Raw genomic sequence first — 20,732 nt, 5'->3', positions numbered from 1 at the left:
AAGCTTCATTTATCCACAAAAAAGCTAGTAATGCCACACCAGGGACCCAGGTTTGGAGATGAACAGTGGCGATCACTGCACAACAATGTCAACATACTTATTGCCTGTCTATGAGCCCTGAAAGGAACCCTCTAGAACACAAACTGGTTATTTCTGGATGATAGGACCACAGGTGATTTTCAAATTTTCTTTTAAAAAGTATTTTATATTTTTTGCATTTGGTATAGTGAACATGTATTGCAATGGCAGAACATAAATAAACCTCATTAAAAGTGATTTTCACCAGCAAAGACCTGCAAACAGATATCTGGAATCTTCCAAGTATGTTGTAGAAATGCCTGTGCAGGCGGGCATGCAAAAACCAATCTGTGAGGATAGAAATGAGAAATTACGGAGTGGCTGGATGAGGGGTGCCCGGAAAGGGGAGCGTCCTGAGGGGACCACAGTGTCCTTTGTCTTGCCTGGGCAGTGCCGCACAGTATAGAAACAGTTGTCAGGACTCAAGCCACTGAACACTTAAGGTCTGTGCATTTATTGTGTGTTAATTATTTTTGCAATAAAGACAATAGGAAACCCAGGAAAAGAAGAAAACATGCCTGCAAACAATGGCCGGCCTGTTTTGCGTCACTGGCAGGCAGAGGGCTAGAAGACAGCCCAGGACCTGTGCCAGCCGGCACCAGAGCTCTTGCCCAGGATGGTCCCCAGCCCCCCCGGTGACAGTGTCAGGGAGAGCACCTGGTCAGGGGCGCAGGCTGCCAGACGACGTGTGTGCTGAGCAGAGAGCAGAGGAAGCTGACCCGGGAAGTCCAGCCGGTCGGCGGTGATGCCGCAGGGCAGCGGGCAGGGGGCCATCTGGGGTAAGGCCTGCGAGGCACTGCTGACTCTAATGGGACCTTCGAGGACAGAACAAAGCTGGGCTTCAGCAGGCCTGCAGCACTGTCTCAGCACCAGCATGGGCGGGGCCGAAGGCTGAGCAGGGCCGTGTGTGCAGGACTGATTTTCTCGTTTCCTGTTTCCTCCTGGGGCTTCCACGCGGCCCATGGGGATGTTGTTCTCCTAGGAGCGCACAGCCTTTAATGGCCTCGGTCTTCACCTGTTTCTTACTGACGTGCTGGCTGGGACATTTCTGCACGAAGACCTATATCTATCTCCCTGGCTAAAAAGGGATTTTCTTTTTCTAGTGGCACAGTGAAGTGGGTAAATCTCAGTGTCTCCTTTGTCACCCAGGGGTCAAGTGTGAAGACCCTGGATGCTGACAGACATGGGTTTGAATCCCAGCTCTCCTATGGAACAGTTGTGTGAGTGTAGACAAGTCATTTGACTGAGCTCAGCCTCATCGCCCTCATCTATAAAATGGAACTATAGACTCCACGTCAGTATCAGTGGAAGGAGTGTATAAAATAATGCATTCCAACCTCTTAATGGTGCCCGACGCATAATGAGAGCTTAATGTTAGCTCGTGTTGTTATTAATAGGAGAGGTCAAAAATGCATGTTTTACTATCAACAGAGCCTTTTAAATGGCAACGTAGCTGTCACAGAGCCCTAAGGATCGGCTTCGGAGGAAGCCTTCTCCACTTCTTGCTCAGAGGCTTTTAAGGAGCTGTCCCTTCCAGCTGGGTTTCTGCTGTTGGAGACCCACTCAGCTTTGCTGCTTTCTGCAGCGTCCTTGCTCCGCCTGTGGTTTGCTCCTTGCAGTGGGCAGTCTGCGGGAGGGACTTCCTTCCTCCTGCAGGTACCCCCAGGACGCCCATGCGCCCTAGAACAGCTTCTGTAAAAATGGGTCTTTGCTGGGCCTGGCCTGCTGCTTACTTGGCATTTTTCGTGTGGCTCAACCGAGCATTCATTTTACAGTCTTGCTGAATTCTGGTGCTTGCTCTTGATTCTGTTTCGAGGTTCAAAAGTGTTGCCTCTGACATTTCCCCCGGGTGCCACGACCACCCTGGGCCTGGCTTTGTGTTTTAGCAGCTCTGGGCACGGTGCCTGTTTTGTGCCCTGTGACCGCCGCTCGTGCTGTGACAGACTCTCTGATTATAGATTTGGACTTTTGAATGATTGATCTTGGATTCTTAGTCTTTAAGAGTCTGCGGTTTAAATCTGTCTATTCGTCTGTGTATTTAAAGCTCTCGCACTTGCTCTGAATCAGTTTGGCTCCATCACAATGAAGCTTCTTCTGGTTTCTATATTTGATACTGTGTGTTCATTTGGAAACCTGGAGGTGAGTAACCCTGCTTTTTATAGGCTGCCTGGCGACCACAAACCGGACAAATTGTGGGAATGGAGAAAGCATATATGTGCTGTAAATCCTGAGCCCTGATTTCTAGTTTTAGCTCCAAACTTACACCAAATCTCCAGGCCCATTTCTAACCCATTCTGGTTTCCATGTGATGGAGGTTGCCGTCTGTGCTGCCAGCTCTTTGCAGGCAGGAAGTGTTTGTTGGAAGGCTTCATTTTCCCACAGTTCATGTGTACTTAACACAAAGGTCGAATGCTTTGGTATACCGAGTAGTAGGTATTACGATGCGTGAATTTTGGATGAGTAAATTCCCACCCTGAGCTCAGAACACCCTTCAGAGATACACACAGAAGCATTAAGTTCCCCTCCTGCTCTCATTTACTGTGATTCCCTTGGGCTTGCAAGGCCAGCAAAGCACTTCCTTCCATAAAGGTAACCAAAACGCTACTTAAGCTGATACACAATGTTTATACAGCGAGTATGGATGAAATTATAAAATTAAATACTAACTGTATTTTGTTCATGCTAATTCTATCATCAAAGCTACAAAAGATATCCAGGGTCCTAAGGTCACACGTGAAGCCAAGGGTGTCAGGACCACCCCAGCCCAGGGACCTGCGCCGCTCAAAGCAATGTGTCCCCCGCAGCTGATGCCAAGCCAAGCCAAGCCTGACCTTCTTTGTTAAATAAATGATTCATGTAATATTTTATGCTGCTTCTAAACAAGCAGTCACTGAAGGTGAGCCTACGCCTCTCCTCCTCCCTTAGTCGTCATTCCCCACTCAACCCACACAGTTTTGGATTTCCAGGTCACCTCTGTACTGAAACCCTGCCCAGAAGGCCACCAGCCTGGCGGCCCTGCCTATGCCTTCACCTTCTTCTCATTTCCCATCACTTTTTTTATCCCCTCCTGACCCTTTCTACCTTCTGGCACCCACCTCCCCTCAGACTGCTGCGACACATGCCCCCTGGGTCTCACCTTTCCGTGGGCCTTCTTTTACCCCTCTCTGTGCAGATACTACGAGGTCTTGCCATTCCCTTGTCTCTAAATGCCTCCTCTAGAAAGCCCCTCCACTTGCCCTTCAGCAGTCAACTCTCTTTGGTGACTTCCATGTGTGGAGGGAGGCAGAGGGGCTGAGATTAGCCCGCGTTTGGCACGTCACATCCCTGGTTCTCTAACTCTGACTCCTGCTGTCATCGCTCGGCTCTGGGACAGGTGAGACACCAATCAGAAGACTCTGCTCTCCTTCTGATGTACCTTGTCACTTCCCACCACTCCACTGGGGCTGGGGCTGCCTCTGCCCTGCCTGCCCGTGTTGCACGTCCCCCCAGGGGGCCTCCCCTGTGTTTGTCACGCTGCAGGCGGGCAGTTCTGGTTCAGGGTCCTACTCCTGTGCCAGGATAGCCCCATCCTCAGCGGCCTGTTGAGCGGGCAGGGTGTGCTCCCTCTGTCCATCCACTGGCAGCAGATTCCTCACACGTTCTAAGGCACAGTAGAAGGTGATAGTGGCTGTTATTTAGCATAAGGACAGTTCTCCCTCTTGGCCTGGCACCGGGGGTATTTCACCACGGGGCCCCTCCCTAGTGCTCCAGCTTGCCTCCCACTGCCTGCGCCACTGGCCCACTGACTTCTCTCCACGTGTGCCCTTGTTCTTGGCTCCTCTGAGCCTTTGCTCATCCTGTTCCCACTGCCTGGCATGCCCTCCCTTCTCTTCTTTGTCAACATATTATCTGTGCCCTGCCTCTATTGGAAAGCATCTCAACTGAAATGGCACCTCCGCCCTCTGAAGTCCCAGCATGCTGGCTCCAGAAGCACTTGTACTTCCTTTTGTTACGGCTGCTTGAGCACATACCTGAGGGGACGGGGACTGTGCGTTCTATTATTTTTCCTCTTCTAATGTACTCAATGCATGTGTGTGGCAGGTGTGTACGTGTGTGTGAACAAATGAAATGACTCCTGGGTCTTGAATCATCTCCAGCGAGGCCCAAGCTGGGCAGGCACAGAAGACAGTGTGCGTGTGTGTGTTTTCAACTCTTGGATCCCAAACCTTGAACAGTGCATTACTCTCATGAAGTTTTGTGAGGCATTTTATCCTGAAGAGAAAATAGCAGAAACATTCAAAAGTGTATTACTTTTAAATTAAATGAGTAATCCATAAAACATTTTTGTTGGGGGAGGAAATGAAAATAAAACCTGAAGCTCTAAGTCAGAGCTGTCCAAGAGAACTTTCTACATGGATGCCAATGTCCTATGTCTGTGTGTCCAACAGGGTGGCCATTAGCCACGCATGGCTGCTGAACACATAAAGTGTGGTTAGTGCGCCTGAGGAAGTATGACATTTCGTATTTTATTGAATTAAGTAACGAGAGGTGACTAGTGGCTACCACCGTGGCTGGCTCGTCCCCTTGCCCCTAGGATCCCAGCTCTAGTTCCCACACTGGATGTGACCATTGATAACCCTGCACCCTGTATCTTTATCAGTCTTTGTGCATTTGCAGGCTGTTTTATACACATATTTACACATACGCTGAGTTCCTTTGGCCTGCGAGTGTTCCACGCAAGTGGTACCATGCCGGACATCTTCTGCGGCCTCCTTTTTAATGGATGACACGTTCGGAGAGCTGTCCAGGGCTGCGCTCATAGCTCTGTTTTCTTTGTTCCAGCTGCTGCGTAGTGTCCATTGCAGGAGGCTCCCTGGTTTGTCTAGACAGTCCCCTGTGGATGAACATAGGGTGTTTCCAAACAAAGCCACCGACCCATTCTGACCCGCTTCTCTGTGCATATGAGCAATTGCACACACTGTGAGAGGAATTTCTGAATCTAGGGGAGGGAAGGGATCCATATGCTCCCCAACCTCTGCACCCCCCGCCCCTGCCCCGCCGTGGTTCTCCCAGGTCCGCCCAGGTCCGGTTCTCCTCCAGGACGCACGGGAGATCGGGACTGACGTGACGCACGAGCCCCCATATCTGGGGTGGTCCCGGGGAACTGTTATTATTTTGTCAGAAACTGGCAGCCGTGTTCTCCCCTGACCTTTGTTTTCACTCCCGGTGCAGAGAAGCTGAAACCTAGATTTGAATCACACAGGCTGTGTGATGAGCTCTGAAAATGCTGAGACATTAATAACAATTTGAAGAAGACAGACGCAGGCAGCCTCGTCTGCAAGCTGAGTTCAGTGCAGGCTTGAGGAAAACCTGGAATGTTCCGCGCCTCATTTTTAAGTTAGATTTCTCAAACCACATTCATTCTACCTATCCTGGGGCACAAATAAAGATAACAGGGTTTAAAGGCCCGGGTATTGGCTAGCATTTGTTGCTGGGTGCTGCACAATGAGTAAAACAAAAATTCGTGGCATGATCTGTACCAGAGCCACTTTCTGAATGATGCAAAGAAGACTCCGGGCTCAGGAATGGCCAGGAGTCGCTATAAATTAAGGTGAGAAGAGAAGCCAGTGTCCGCCTCTGGGGGCCACAGTCAATCTTATCCAGAGCCCCACCCTCCGCCCTAATGTCAAAGCATGTCGAAATAAAAATTATTAAAGATTCCATACCAAGTGTTTTCCCAGTGGCGATTTTAAAATTCAGCCTCGGAGGAGTTAGGGATAGCAGAGGTGGGATTGAAAATGGAGTGGCGCATAGCAGGTAACAGCATCCTCTTAATTAGACATGTCCCCCACAGCCGGGGCTGGGAACGGGCCACTGTCCCGGAAGGAAGTGAAGGAGAAAGGAGTGGACGTGAGAACAGCAGCTCAGCGGGCACAGGCCCTGCTAATCAGGTTTCCAGACAGGCCAAACTGGGGGGAAATTGGAACTATCGATCCAGCATCTGTAGAAATTAAAACAGAGGAGACAGCCGGCTGCTGTTTTGTCCTCGGGGGTGGGAGGGGGCCAGGCTGTTTTCTTTTCCGCACACGCCCCGCCCCCTCTGACACCTCCTTTCCGCAGTCCGGGGCGTGCTGCAGGTGGAGTTCAGTGCAGACCCTTCTCATGACACACGCCACCCGCGGAATTTTTCCATGATGTCACCTACTCTTCAGAGGCCTGCCAGCGAGGTCTGCACTTAATTTATTCAGATGCATTTCGGCCAGCTGGCGAAGTTTCACACCAAGTTCCTTTGTTTACAGACACCTCGATGGGAGTGAACCCTGGGTTTACGATGAATGGACCTCTGAGAAACAGCGCGCGGCTGCTGGAAGGCTCCCTCCATCGTCCTCCCTCCCGATTTGTCGTCCGCGTTGGCATTGGTTTCACTGGGCAGTTTTCAGACTCTGGCCCCCACTCGCCTCCTTTCTCGGTCTGATCTCAAACCTCACGCCTCACTGTGGTGATGGGATGTCGCTGATGCTGTCATCCCATGGTTGGGGGCGGCCGGGGGGCGGGAGGGGACTCTACTCCAGTTTCCAGGACCAGCGTGGCTAGCGACGTGCCATTGGGGGTAGGGGTGCGGGCCCTGTTGTCGTCACTGATTCTAAGCTTTGGGCCTCCCCTCCCTCTCTGTGCTGTCACAGCTGCAGGGTGTCCTTACTCAGGTGCGGCCCATAGCCCTCCCTGTCTCTTCTCTTTGGCTGCCGCCTACTCTGGCCATTCTTTTTTCTCTGCTTTGGTCCCTGCTCCTTCTCTTGGTGGACTTTCCACTTCCGTTCTCTCTAAACTCCAATTCAACTGCCAGATTACTCTTGACTGGGCTTCTTAATACACCCTTCTCAACTTCTCACATCTCCTTTCCAGCAACCCTCGCATCACTCCCCGTCAGCTGGAAGGTAAAGGCTGAGCCCTCGCCCCGCGGCTGAGCTTCTGAGGCCTCAGCACTGATGCTGTTTGGTCATCCTCTGCATTTCCTGTCCCCGAGGAGGCAATTCCCACTCTTGAGTCTTAAAAATATTCCTACTTTTTGACTCATTTTCTGGAAGCCTATCCTAAGGAGATAATTCAGAAAGTGAAAAATGCTGTGACGTACACACTGTCATTCCAACATTACTTTTAATAGCATGAACATGTAAACAAGTTAAATGTCAAATAACAGGAAAAAGGATCCGTAGGTCGTTACAGATCTTCCCCCTGGAAATTTAAGTTAAAATGGTCATTATGGTGACAGTTCAGCAACAGGAGAAATGCTTATGAAAATAGGGTGAAGGGCCCAGAGAGCTCACATTTATGGAGCACCTACTGTGTGCCAGCTCATGCTAGGTGCTTTGTTCATCTCCCACAGGCGAGAAAACCCACATAGGGCTTGAATGACCTGTCTGAGGTCGCAGAGCTCATGGTCCCAGTTTGGCTTAATTCTAAAGCTCAACCGTATCTACATGATCATACGCTTCGCCTATGGAGTGCGTGCCTGTTCAGCCCACATCCTCCCAGGACCTGCCTTCACCAACTCGCCCTGAGCAACATGCTCTCTCCTTTGAGCCAGTATAACATGCAAAACTTCCCGGGAGAAACATCAGCCTACCCAGGCCTGTTTCTGTTTTATTTATTGATTTCGCCTTTTCTTTCCACCTAGACCATTAAAGCCCTGAAAGCCAGACCCGAGTCTTGTTAATGCTTTGGATCCCCGGGCAGCCCTTCGCACACTGGGCGCCACAGTAGGTGCTCAGTGCACGGGGATGAGAAAAAGTAGGTTTACAGCTGTGAGGATGCAAAACAGAAAGTTTATTTTTGTGTTATTATTTATTTATTTTAAAGATTTTATTTATTTATTTTTAGAGAGAGGGGAAAGGAGGGAGAGAAACATTGATTAGTTGCCTCTTGCAGGCACCCAGTTGGGGGCCAGGCCTGGAACCCAGGCATGTGCTCTGATCGGGATTCAAACCTGTGACCTTTCAGTTTGAAGTCTGGCACTTAATCCACTGAGCCACGCCAGGGTGTGTTATTAGTTAATGTATTCTTTTCTATGGGGACAACTGTGAACCTACTTCTGCCCTACCCTGTACACAGCCAACCGGCTGGCTGGCCACTCAAAGGGGCGTTGGGAAAGGCTCTTTGCCCCCGCAAGCCCATCAGAGAACTGTTAACGTTTTCCGCCTGTTACCGCTTCCACTCGAAGGAAGTGTCTATGCCTTTGTTATATGCCAACGTTTAAAAAACTTCTTATTTTGAAATATTGATTCATAGGGAGTTACACAGAAATGTTCAGGCAGAGCCTGTGTACCCTTCCCCCAGCCTCCCCCCATGTTAACATCTTCATAACTATAGTTTAGTATCAATACCAAGAAATTGACATTGGTACAATCCACAGAGCTGATTCAGATTTCATCATCAGCTACATATAACTTAAATAAGATCCATTTTAGAAAGTATCTTTTCCAACTTGAGCACATTTTCATGATACCCCTGCTTTGATATATACTCCACTTCAAATCTTTTGACATCATTGCTCTGAAGTTAGAGGGCCTCTCTCGCTCTGTTCCTGAACTTGCTCTTCGCTCCCTGTGTGATCTTGGGCAAATTAACTAACCTCTCTGAGCTTTGGTTTTCTCATCTGAAAATAACCTCATGGGCTATTGTAAAAGTGCAAAGTGCCTGAGCTCGGCACAGAATCTAATAGGCATTCAGAGAGTGTCAGCGCTTTCTCTCCACCCTCTTGCTACATGGCAAGCCCTCTTTTCCTCACAATTCCGTACAATCCTTCTCTTTTAAATAATGTTCAAAATTAGTCTCCTCTGACACCTTCCCATCCCATCTCCAGTTACCTCAGCAATCCCACTCTGTGTGCGCGTAACACTTAATTAGTGTGATCCTGATGACATGTGCCACATTCCTGTGGAATACATTTTCACTTCTATTTTTACCTATCAACCACGTAAGGTCTTTGAAGGCAGACACCTCAGTGTTTTAATTTCTGCAAGTCACCATATTGGACAAAAGCCGAGGTTTGGTGCCAACCCGTAAAACAGGGATAATTGTATCCACCTCACAGACTTTTTGTGAAGATTAAATGGCCGAAGGCAGATGAACCAGTTAGCATAGCACCTGGCCCAGACAAGCTCAAAAAACGCGCTGCGGCTCCTGACAATGATGCCCCTCCAGTTTGTTTCTACTGGGAGTTTTCCCCTCGGGCCTCCAAGGGGTGATGTCTGGCTACCTCTGATTTCCCAACAGCTGTTGTGCTCCACACTCCAAGTATAAAATAAAACCAAAAGACTTTATGGGCCATTCTTGCTCTGAAATTCCATTTTATTCTATCCTACCTTCTCTTGCCTAAGTTGGGAAAGAGATTTTCATAATTATCGTCGTAACATCAATGATGATAGTAGCCACTCATTTTTGACTTGGCTTATATGCCAAGAACAGTTCTAAACACTCTCTTGTGTTAACTTATCTGCACCACAGCCCTGTGAAGTAGGTCCTGTTATTTCCGTGTCACAGGCGAGTAGCCTGAGGCAGAGAGGCTTGGATGCCGTGCCTGAGTTCGCACAGCTTGGGGGAGCTGGCACTTGCGGGCGGCGGCGTGGGAAGCCAGCCTGCCTGGCTTCTGAAATCAGCAGTGGGGGGGGTGGGGGGTACACTTTTTTCCCTGCTCTTGGTGGTTCTAGAGACAAGGAATGGAGTAACATCCTGTTTATTTTTATCTATGACTCGCTTTAAGAGTTTTACCAAAGCCCAGGGAAGCTTACAGTTAGGAAAGAATTGAAGCCCTGACCTTAAATCAATTGGACACTTTTCTCTCTTTTTATGTCCCCATCCTCCACGAAGGTGGCAATGAGATACCCAAGAGCGGCTGGAGGGCAGGGAGCGCATCGGGAGCGCGCAGGGCTCCGAGAGGTCAGGCGTCTGACAGCCACCGGTCTGTCTGCAAATTCAGACAGACGCCGGCCCAGCTGTCTCCCCGGGGGGGAACTCAGCTGCTGTTTAATTCCACTTCCAATAAAACCTGTCTGGAAACGTGGACTCTGCCTCCTTCCCCAGACGCGTTTTCCTCAGCGTTTCCTCTTGGTCTCTTCAATCCCGAATCTCGCCCAGACAAGGAGACATGGGCCCTGGTCCTGCAGACGCCCCCCGGCACTGCAGTGCCACTGCCACACGGCGCCGTTTGACTTCTGTGTCGCCACAGAAACCACACTGGGCTCTCCCTGTGTGACTCCCGGCTTTAATTACCAAGGGCTAATCGCCACATCGTTCAGAATAATGAAAAATTGGAAGTAGCAATGGGAAGTGATTAAACAAATCAGCGTCTGGGCAAAAGATGGAAAAGTAAGTAGCCTTGAAAGTGAGGTTCTGAAAAATATATAGTGAGAAGATACATGCTCACAGTATAAGAAGAAAATAGGTTTTAACACTATATTGGATGATCCCAGTTTTATGCATATATTTTAAAAATATGCCTAAACCTAGAAACAAAAACTAGAACAAATGCACTAAAATTTTAATCATCATGAATAGTGTGATTATAATTGATATTTACATTCATTTTTATTTTTTCTTATTTTACAGACTTATACATGAGCATGTATTCCTTTTAATAATCAGAAGTAGGGAAAAAGAGAAAAGGGAACCTTTTTCGTTTTCTTAAATTTTTCCCCTTTGAAAGGCTGTTGATTTTTGCTTTCATGGATTGGCCAGTACTTACCAGCTGACTACACCCCAAGAGATCAGCTCAGGTCTTGCCTCTTCCAGGAAGCCTTCCTGGACTCATCGAACTCCCAGAGATTTCTTAAGCTGTATGGACTCCCTACTCTCACTGTGAGGCGACATCAACTTTAAATGTGTGTGTTGGTCTTGTGTCCTCAATAGAGACTAAGTTTTTTGATGTCAGAACCTATATATCTTTAACTTCCTCTTCTTCCTTGCCCTACCCAGCAAGTACAGTGCAAACTACCGAGGTTTAGTCAACATCAGCTGGACAGGAGGCCTGGTCTCATCGGAGGCACTCGAGTCTGGCACCCCTTTCTCTCTGAACTTTGTTCTGTTTCCTCCAATTCATTTGAAAAGGGTGTCTGTGCCGTTGGCCCTGGGTTAGATTTTATTGTAAATTGTTTTAAAAGAATTCAGTTTGCTTTGGTAGAGAGATGATCAAATCCAACCTTTGCCTCTACAAGGGGATTGTCGTTAAGAAAATAAATAGGAACTATTTTGAGCAAAAAGGCGTTTTTCCTAGCAAATGAGGATAATGGCATTGATGTTTATAAAAAGGAAACCAAAGGCTAGGAGAGGAGGTGCCTTCCCTGGGCCTCACGCTGATCAAAGACATCACACCTCATGCCCCTTTCCTTGGGTCCTGCTGTGCGCGGGGTGCTGCACCAAGGTCAGAAGGAAACGAGACCTGAAGAATTTACAGTTTACCTGAGGGAGAAAATACATGAGTCACTGAAATAACTTAGCCTGAGGCACAGTGGTGGAAGGCTTACAGGATGAGGTGGGGGATGATGTGGTGCTAAGTGCATGCAGGAGGCAGCTGGGGGCTGGGGCAAGTGATGCCTAGGGTTGGTTGTGGGGGCTGGTTATTAACTGGAGGGCTTCCAAGAAGGACTCAGCAGGTGCCAGGGTCTGGGGGGCCCCTGGTGTGACGATTTCAAGGCCCCAGCTCCGTGGCTCTGACCCTCCTGCCCCTTTACCATCTCTAGTGTCTGCCCTGTCCCTGACGCCTGAGCATCCTGTTATCTGCAGCTTTGGGACTCTCCACGGCTGCAGACCCTGCCCCCCCTCCCCCCAGCCCTGTCCGCTCCTCCTCCCACCTCCCAGCCCTCTCGCCCTCACTCTGCTGTGGCCTCTGGCTGTGGGACAAGGGCTGTCCCAGGGGACAGGGCATGAGCGCGAGGCCCAGCCATGGCAGAGGAAGGCCACAACCCCTCCTCCCCCACTTTTACGGGGCATCTCCTGTTGAATACTAAGTCGAAGGGCTGACATTTAACGTGATGGCGAGCCACCTTAACTGCTTGACTGCGAAGCAAATTGAACCAAGTCAAGGACAACAGAGTGCGCGGGATTGACTGCCGGAGCTGGGGGCCAGGGTCGGGGGGGGCAATAGGGGAAATTGGGACAACTGTAATAGAACAACAATACAAATAAATAAATTAAATTAAATTAAATTAAAAAAAGAAACTACATATAGAATGAATTGAAGCAAGGAGACTGACCAAGTGGCATTTACAAGGACTGGATCTCAAGTGTCAAAGAAATGTCCTAGTGATGGTGGCCAAGGAGAGCACAGGATGAATCTAAGACATTGTTGAGGACATATTTTGAAGGAAATGATGGGAGAATTAGAGGAACTTCATGGTAGAGAGGTAGGTGCTGTGTGACTTTGGGCAGCGCACTTAACCTCTCTGATTCTGCCTTTTTTTTTTTTTAATCCTCACTGGAGGATATGTTTATTTATTTGAGAAAGAGGGTAATGGTGGGGGGCAGGGAGCAGCAGAGAGAAAAATAGATGTGAGAGAGAAACACCAATTGGTTGTCTCCCCTACACACCCAACCAGGATCGAACCTGCAACCTAGGTCTGTGCCCTGACCGGGAATTGAAACTGCAACCCTTTGGTGTACAAGATGATGCTCCAACCAGCTGAGGCTCCCAGCCAGGGCCTGATCCTGCTTCTTTACTGTCAAATGAGAACAATAGTAGCACCTTAGTGGTTGTTATGAATGTCATCTGAAATATTTGTAAAGTGCTCAGCCTAATGCTTAGCACAGATTAGTTGAGGTAACGGGATCAGGCAGGCAGAGCAAAAGACAAACAGCCCTGCAGTGATGAGAGCCGTGGGGAGACAGGCGCTGCCGGTGGACCAGATGAGAGGTCCAGAGCCTGTGGAGGCTGCCAGCCACTAGGAGATCGGTTGTCCCGCGCTGGGCCGGCAAAGGCTGTGCACCAGGATCAGAGCAGAATACCTTGGGCCCCTCCTCAAGGAGGCAAGAGTGATTCTGATGAGCCCTCAGGGCTGCAACCGCAGGCCAAACCTGGGGCACAGAAAGCGGGGGCCGGCATGCAGCAGGGCAGGGCAGAAGGAACTCGGACCCCATGCTCCCCAACTGCCCAAAGCCACCCCGCCCCCTTCCTGACCCCAGGAGCCCAGCCTCCAGCGCCTGAAACGATGGCTGCCCTGAAGAGGGCGGGGCAGGATGCAGGACCTGGAGCTACCAGCTCTCCAGAGGGAGCCGCCCTGAGACCCTCCTAGGAGAACTGCCTTGCGAGCACCTGCAGGTCTCGAGAAACTTACCTTCTAGTGGAGAAGACAGAGTGTAGACACACGAGAAGTGTGTCGGTCAATAAAGAGTGTCATGAAGAGGAATGGACTAGGGATAGGAAATTAAAGGAGAATGGTGGGCAGGGAAGTTCTCTGCAGCTCGGCAACATTTGGGCAGAGTCCATAGCGTGGTCAGTGTGGGAGCTGGGAGGACGCAGAAAAGAATATTCCAGATGGGGAATATTCAGTGCAAGGCCAAGTGCAAGGAGGTCCCTGCGGTTGGGCTGGCGAACCGTAGGGAGGTGGCAGGAGGGGCAGAGCCGCTGGGGAACCGCTAACCATAATCCGAGTTTTAAAGCTGGAGGGAGCCACCGAAATCTCGCCATCGGACACCCTGCTGATCCCCACTGATGCGATTTTTTTCAGTAACCAGAGCAGCTATGTCAGCCATATCACATTTCCCTCTCAAACTTAAAAACAGGTACAAACATATCAGTGACAGAAGAGGACCCTTCATAAACTGACTCGCGCTGTCCCGTTTTGGATCTGCCAGATGTGATCCCCAGAGAGTAAGAGAGGGTGGGGCGCACTCTCTCAGAAATAAAAGGATTCAGAATTTAAAAGGTTTTGTTGTTGTTACTATTTTTGGTTGTTTTGTTTTGTTTTTTTTGAACAGGCACATGGCTGTGAGTTAAAGCTCCTCTATATACTGACATTAAAGCTCCTCTTTCTATGTACTGACATTAGGAATAAATACCATCAGGCCCTGGCCAGATAGTTCAGTTGATTTAAGCATCATCCCTATACCCTAAGGTTGTGGGTTCGATCCCCCATCAGGGCACGTACAGGAATCAACTAATGAATGCATGAATAAGTGGAACAACAAATTGATGTCTCTCTCTCTCTCTCTCAGCATAAATACCATCAGAGCAAGATTAAAGGACTATATACCATGAATCCCTTAATATTTAGTAACAATGAACTGTTTTCAATGACTTTTCAGTATCTTCTATTCTTTGCGTTCCCTCAACACACACATCCCTCCCTTGGCCTGAATTCACCTTCTGGTTGGAAGCTTCTTGGGGGTGCCTGCGGGCTCTCATCGCCCCCTGAACTGCTGTGGCACCCAGAGGCAGGGGCTCCTGACCGAGCTCTTTGCCTTTTCAGAGAGGAGGCCTTTATCTCCTGTGTTAGACTCCGATTACCCACCTGCGAAGTGTGGAGTGCTGCTCTGAGCTTCCTGCCCTCTGGCTGAGATCCCAAAAAAGCACTTTCATTCTATGATCACCTAAAGTGGAACAGATAAGATGGGGAAGTAACAGCCAGAGGTGTATTTGGGAAGTTGCTCCTGCCCCGCCCCACCCCAGTGCTAAGTGCCCCACAGCCCTCCAGCCCCCACAGGCCCTGCACGGAGGTTCCCACCCACCTCCCAACGCCCAAAATGGGCCTGTGCTTCCCCGACAAGTCTGGGTTCCCGACAGCCGTGAGCCCGGCCTCTGTCCAGTGCAGCTCAGCTCCTGGGCCCTCCAGAATGGTCCCAGGAAGGGACTGACTCGGTTATTTGAAGTCCTAACTTCTTCATGTCTCCATTTGCTCACTCCCTCCACACAAAGGGCCGGCCTTCCTGCCGCTGGGACCTGGGACCGGAGGGGAGGTTGCTGGGACACCTGGGCCAGAGGCCCCCTGAGAGCTGCCCGGGCTGGAGGGCAGGTAAACTGCTGGGCTTTGGGGCCCAAGAGGGCAAACGTGGCCCTCAGGGGCTGTCCTGTCACAAGAAAGACCACAGTGCCAGCCAGCAAACACCTTCTCCTGGGCAGGGGCCGGCAGGAGGTGAGGGGGTGCCAGGCCAGCCCGGCAAGACGGAACCTGGAGAGCTGCCCTCCCCGGGCTCGACCGTGGCCCAAGGGAGGAGGCCGGGGCGTACGGCCAGCCCTGTGATGGGGAGGGATGTCACAGATCAGCCGTCTGATGTCCTGCCCTCTCGGGGTGCCCCTGGGCTTCCTCAAGGACATGCCCGTTCCCTCAAATCCAAACCCCAAATCTTGGTCCTTCCCCCTCCTGGCGCTGCCCCCCGCCCCGCCCCCACCTTCCCCACAAATCACAACTCCCAGAGCCCTGCTCTCCGCCCTGTGTGAAGCTCATTGTGTGATTAAAGCCATTCCCACTGAAGTACTTGATTCTTTTCTGAATAGCCCAGGGGCCTGATCCTTCCAGGGCATATTTGCATTCTAAGTAGAGAGAATGTACAAGCAGAATTCAGTGTTAATTGGCAGAAGTGGGGGGCAGTTGTCTAGGGAGGAGACTTTCCCAGGCCCTGCCCTGCTCTCCTGTCCGCCCCTCCACAGACAGGGCCCACTCCCCACCGCCCCCCCGCCCCCCCGCGTGCGGTGAGGGGCTCTGGGTTGTACTGGAGGAGGTCCCCGCTGGGGAGGAGGGTCACAGAAGAGCAGTGGCTCCCAGACTACTTGATTGTCTTCCGCAATCGAAGACGTTTTATGGAGGGACCTAAAATGGTCCACTTTGACTCTTCCCAAGGTTTGTTTTATTGTCATCGATTTCCTAACACAGTCATTTCACAGCACCAAAAGCTTTCTGAAAACCTATCCCATTTTTCGCTGGGCCACAGCCTGGTGGCTGGGGGCGTCTGGCACTGAGAACCGCAGGCTGCCAGCCCGAGGCCCCGCCCTGCTGGCCACACCACAGTTTCCAAACACCACGGTCATGCTGCCTTAAAGATGCATTTTCAAATGTTAATAATTAATGGTAATGTTAATTTATCATAGTTCCCCATAACATTCTATAATGGAAATGGTCCCTGGAGAGAGAGCCGTAGAGAAAATTGAGGAGCAGAGAATGAAAGAAGTGGGGAGCAAACGAGGGGGCAGCGTAGGAGGAGCTACCATTCACCAAGCTGTGCCCATGTTCCGGGGCGGGGGGCGGATTCCCGAGCGGCAGGAAACAGCTGTATAGCCCTGTCTCGGTTTCATAGTGTATGTGTGTGTGCGCGCGCACGTGCATAACAGTGGAATACGTGGGGGCAATACCTGACCCATAGGTCAGCTCCCACCCCAAAGCCTCTCCCTCAAAATGCTCCTCCATTGCCTGGCACCATGAACAGTTGCTGGTCTGCGGGCATCGTCCTTGCACATGACACTGTGTCTGATCCCAAGCAAAAGGCATGAAGCTAGAAGGGCAAATGTTTTGGAATATGGAGAAATGGAGGGAGACGCCAACGCTGGGCAAGGATGAGACCCTTGACCTCTAATGGAGGGACCTCTCTGTTTCCAGCGTGGCCTCAGTTCCTTACAAGCCACCTGGCCTGATTCCCCAGTCACCTCAGCCTGGCGTGGGGGCTGTGCTCACGAGTTTCTCTCCTTGCCGTTCCAGGTGTGTGTGGCTGCTGTGGTGCCCTACGCCCCAGGTACAAAAGGCTGGTGGACAACATCTTCCCTGAGGATCCTGAGGTGCGTCCTGTCCCCGGCCGCCATTGCGCTCATTCTCTCCATCTCAGCCCATTTTCCGAGGGCTGCAGCAGGGAGGGCAGGCCTCCGCCCTCCCCCGGCCCTCCCAGGAGGCCGCTGCGGGACTGAGACTCTCTGAAGTCAGGATCTGCAGGGGCTCTGGAAGCTGGTTCTGGTGGAGACACCGCTCTCACTCCTGTCTCTCTGGGTGATAGTTCCTTGGGCTCCTAACTCTCTAGATGGTACTATTTCCTGCCGTTTAGTGTGAGCACTTCCCTTCTTGGGGTTTGGCTCAGGAGCCCGTGTCTTCTCCCAGCTCCCGCTGTTGTCTGCCAAGTGTCTGCCAGGTGTCTGGGTGTGCACACAGGGCACCTGCTTCTTGGCCCCGCCATCAGGCTGCCTTACATGCGTGGTTTCAGGAATGTCAGGATCTGACGTACTTGACTTGCTCTCTGGGAATTAACGTCCTCTTCGTGATGGGCAGTGCAGGGGTGGGGTTCACATTCCAGCACCCTCTGGAGAATTCCCTGAGTTACAGAGCTGCCTTCTCTCTGTTCATTTCTAGGGGCGGAATATCCAACACCTTTTACTTCTGCGTTGCTTTTCAATGAAGCCTTCATACACCCCCCCCCATACACACATTTATGTACACCCATATAGGTACATATATATACACACATACATGCCTATATATACATTTATATCACTTACTAGTTTCAGGTATAGCTAACACACTTTGGGCTATGTTGTGAGTTCAAGGAGGGCAAGAACTATGCTTTAATCATCTCTGTATCCCTGAAGTCTGCATGTTGTCTGTCACATACATAAGGGCACTCTGCTAAATGTTGATTGAACTGAATTAGTATTTACTTTGAGACTGGAACCCTTCTGGCTAGAAGAGGCCCACAGAGAGCAGGAATGTCTGTCTTTTACAGGATGGCCTGGTGAAGACCAACATGGAGAAGCTGACCTTCTATGCCCTCTCAGCTCCGGAAAAGCTAGATCGGATCGGCGCCTACCTGTCCGAGAGGCTCATCCGTGATGTGGGTCGTCATCGATATGGGTAAGTAGTATGGGAAAATGAAAAAGAGTATTTTCAGAAGCTATGTTACATTTTTAGAGTAAAATATAGGGTTCTTATATGAAAATGAGAGTAGACTGGATGACTGAATGGGCTGAGAGAATGAGACCTGGGACTGAGAGGCGGGTGCCACGAGCTCTTCCTAAGGTGGATAAGAGTCGATGCTATTGCCAAGGTTTGGGAAGAAGCGGGTGTTGGCCTCCTAGGAGCATCCCATTCAGCATCCATTTACCCCTGAGTCTCCATCTAGAAGCCCTCCACACAGTCTGGCGCTTCAAAAAGCCAGTCTAACGCAGAATGTGCCATTGTTCTCATCAGACCCATCCTGCCTCATTCAACTCACTGTCTTGCAAAGCAAGGAAGATCTGTCTGCATTCTAGTGAGAAGGCAAGATTAGGGGTAATTTGTCCATTAAAGATACTCTTAGGTGAAATATTTATCAATCTTTTGAGAAGTACTTGCTATGTTTAGAAGAGAACTCTTGCCCTGGCTGATGTGGCTCAGTGGATTGAAAGCTGGCCTGCGAACCAAAAGTTCACTGGTTCAATGCCTAGTCAGGGCACATGCCTGGGTTGTGGGCCAGGTCCCCAGCTGGGAGCCTGCGATAGGTAACTGATCAATATTTCTCTTGCACATCGATGTTTCTCTTCCTGTCTTTCTCCCTCGCTTTCCTCTCTCTAAAAGTAAATAAATAAAATCTTTAAAAAAAAACACCAAATCTCAATGCCTAGAAAATAGAGTAAAGACAAGTATACCATAAATGTTAAGAGTCTTCATTTTGTGAGCAGAGTGTCTGGGGTTTATTGATTCTGTTTTTCCTGTTTACCTTTTGGGTATGTTTCCTCAACGTTCTCTGCTGAGCATGCGTTCCTTCTCCAGTGAACGAGCTGACCTGGGGGACATAGGGTGTTTGCTGCCGCACCATCGCCCCACAGCTCCACACAGGGCTGGGTGTGAAAAGAATCCTCCCTGGTCCCTGGTGGTATTGCCCTGGGGCAGGGGGCGGAGAGGAAGGAAGGGGAGATTTAGGGCAGTTGTTCCTAAGGCCTGTTGCCTCTATCCTCCCCAAAGCCTTTTTTGTTGAGCTTTTTTGGGTAACACTGGTTAATAAAGTTTTGCATGTTTCAAGTGCACAACGCTACAACACACCCTCTGTACACTGCACTGCGTGCTCACCACTCCCAATCAAGTCTCCATCCATTGCCATTTATCCCCCCCCATACCCTCCCCCTCCCCCCTCCAGCCCCCTCCAGCCCCCCGCAGTCACCACACTGTTGTCTATGAGGTTTCTCTCTTTTTAAAAATTTTTGCTCAATCCCTCCACCCCCTCACCGGCTCCTGCACCCTGACAGCTGTCCGCCTGCTCGCTATCTGAGTCTGTCTCTATGTTGCCATTTATACCCATCCTACCTTTCTCCTGGGGCAGACTCTTACTCTCCTTTAGTCCTGATTACGTCAGTCACCTTGGAAATGTCTCCCTGTTCCCCACCTCTTCTGTTCTGGCCCTTCCATTAACACTGCTAGCTATGACCCTCAAAACACAGATCCAAAGCTAGCTTTCCCAGCTCCTTCAGAATAAAATCCAAGCTCCTCAGCTTGCCTTCTAGAGTCTTCCCTGACCTTCCCCTAACTCACGATTCCACCCAGCCATGCCCGCCACGCCGGCCTCACCTGCTCTGGACCAACTGCAGATGGACTGGCTGTCATTGCCCTTGGCTCTCTGCTCTGTCCCCTTGACCTCCTCCGTGGTCCCACCATGGCCCAACAGCTCCACCTCCCTCCAAGACCACTTCCTCCCGGTGAGGAAGGTGCAGAGAGAACAGGGATGAAAAGACTTGCCTTGCGCTGACAGCACATGGCGGTCCGCACCTCAGCGGGATCCACCAGCAAATCCGAGATCAAGCTACCACTGGCATAAGAGCAAGACCAAAAACTATTCCTTTCCATGATCATTTTAATAATAAAATTAGGTCAGGCTCTCAAGAAAAAGGACATGAATATAGCGTGCATGCCGATTATATAAATCGCCTTGACATATAACAAGGCAGGTTCACGCACGTGAAAATGACTTTATGCTAGATTGAACCCACGGCCAATCTGTGAGCAATAGCATTAAACATTTAATACTAATTTTGCCTGCCCTCTCAGTAAAAACACTCTGTGACCAGCAGAGCCACTTAGCACTATTCCACTGCCCTCAGAGCTGCAATTCAAAATTGGCATTGTTCTGTTAAAAATAGCCATTACAGCATCTAAGTGTTTAAAGCCTTGGAAGCCTCACTGGGGGCTCTTTTCATAAACATTTAGAGAAGAAAGATCTGTTAGAGCCAAGGTCTCTCCTCACCACCACCCCCGCCTCCCCCCACCCAGCACCTCACCCGTTACCGCTACCTTCCTTGTCACTGGTGGTTCGGAAGAGCAGACATTCTGCACACAGAAAGTCTGAGGGCCTGTGTCTCCTTGCCATCGTGCAGGTGTCTGTATTTACGGTTTGACCACATGGATAGGATGCTTGGATGCGGGGCCTGGTGGCAAAGCCGCCCTCCTCCGCCCCACGGCCTTCCTGAAGCATCGCCCCGTTCCACTTGTGCGTGAGCTCTGTCCTTGCGTGTTGAGCATCAGGGGTGATAATAGGTGTGGGCAGAGGGGGCGTAAAGAGTGAACTTCAAGGTATTTTTCATCAGCATGGACTGTGACAGGCAGTGAATAAGAACCGCAGGAAAAAGCAAAAATTCTTCATGTTTTTCTCCTTCCTCTTTGTATGTCTCCCATCCAGTGCACACCCCTAGAAACAGGAGAGGAAGGCAGGTAATGGCAGTGCTGCATGAGACTCAGGGACAG

At 50.3% G+C, this 20,732-nt stretch overlaps 1 protein-coding gene across 3 annotated transcripts in view; it reads left to right on the top strand.

The window, feature by feature from the left end:
• The window catches only part of EFR3B (EFR3 homolog B), a 77,668-nt gene that overhangs the window by 13,027 nt on the left and 43,909 nt on the right, over window positions 1-20,732 (top strand). For all 3 annotated transcript variants that reach the window (XM_054568971.1, XM_054568965.1, XM_054568959.1), the window contains exons 2-3: window positions 16,737-16,813; window positions 17,746-17,873. In XM_054568971.1, the coding sequence (XP_054424946.1) occupies window positions 16,737-16,813; window positions 17,746-17,873 (205 nt within the window). The remainder of the gene's footprint in view (window positions 1-16,736; window positions 16,814-17,745; window positions 17,874-20,732) is intronic.

The sequence above is a fragment of the Pteronotus mesoamericanus genome, unplaced genomic scaffold (genome assembly GCF_021234165.1).
Source record: "Pteronotus mesoamericanus isolate MK-2021 breed Mesoamerican mustached bat unplaced genomic scaffold, CSHL_Meso_final contig_101, whole genome shotgun sequence".
Classification (NCBI taxonomy): Eukaryota; Metazoa; Chordata; class Mammalia; order Chiroptera; family Mormoopidae; genus Pteronotus; species Pteronotus mesoamericanus.
This window is presented reverse-complemented; position numbering and strand designations above follow the sequence as displayed.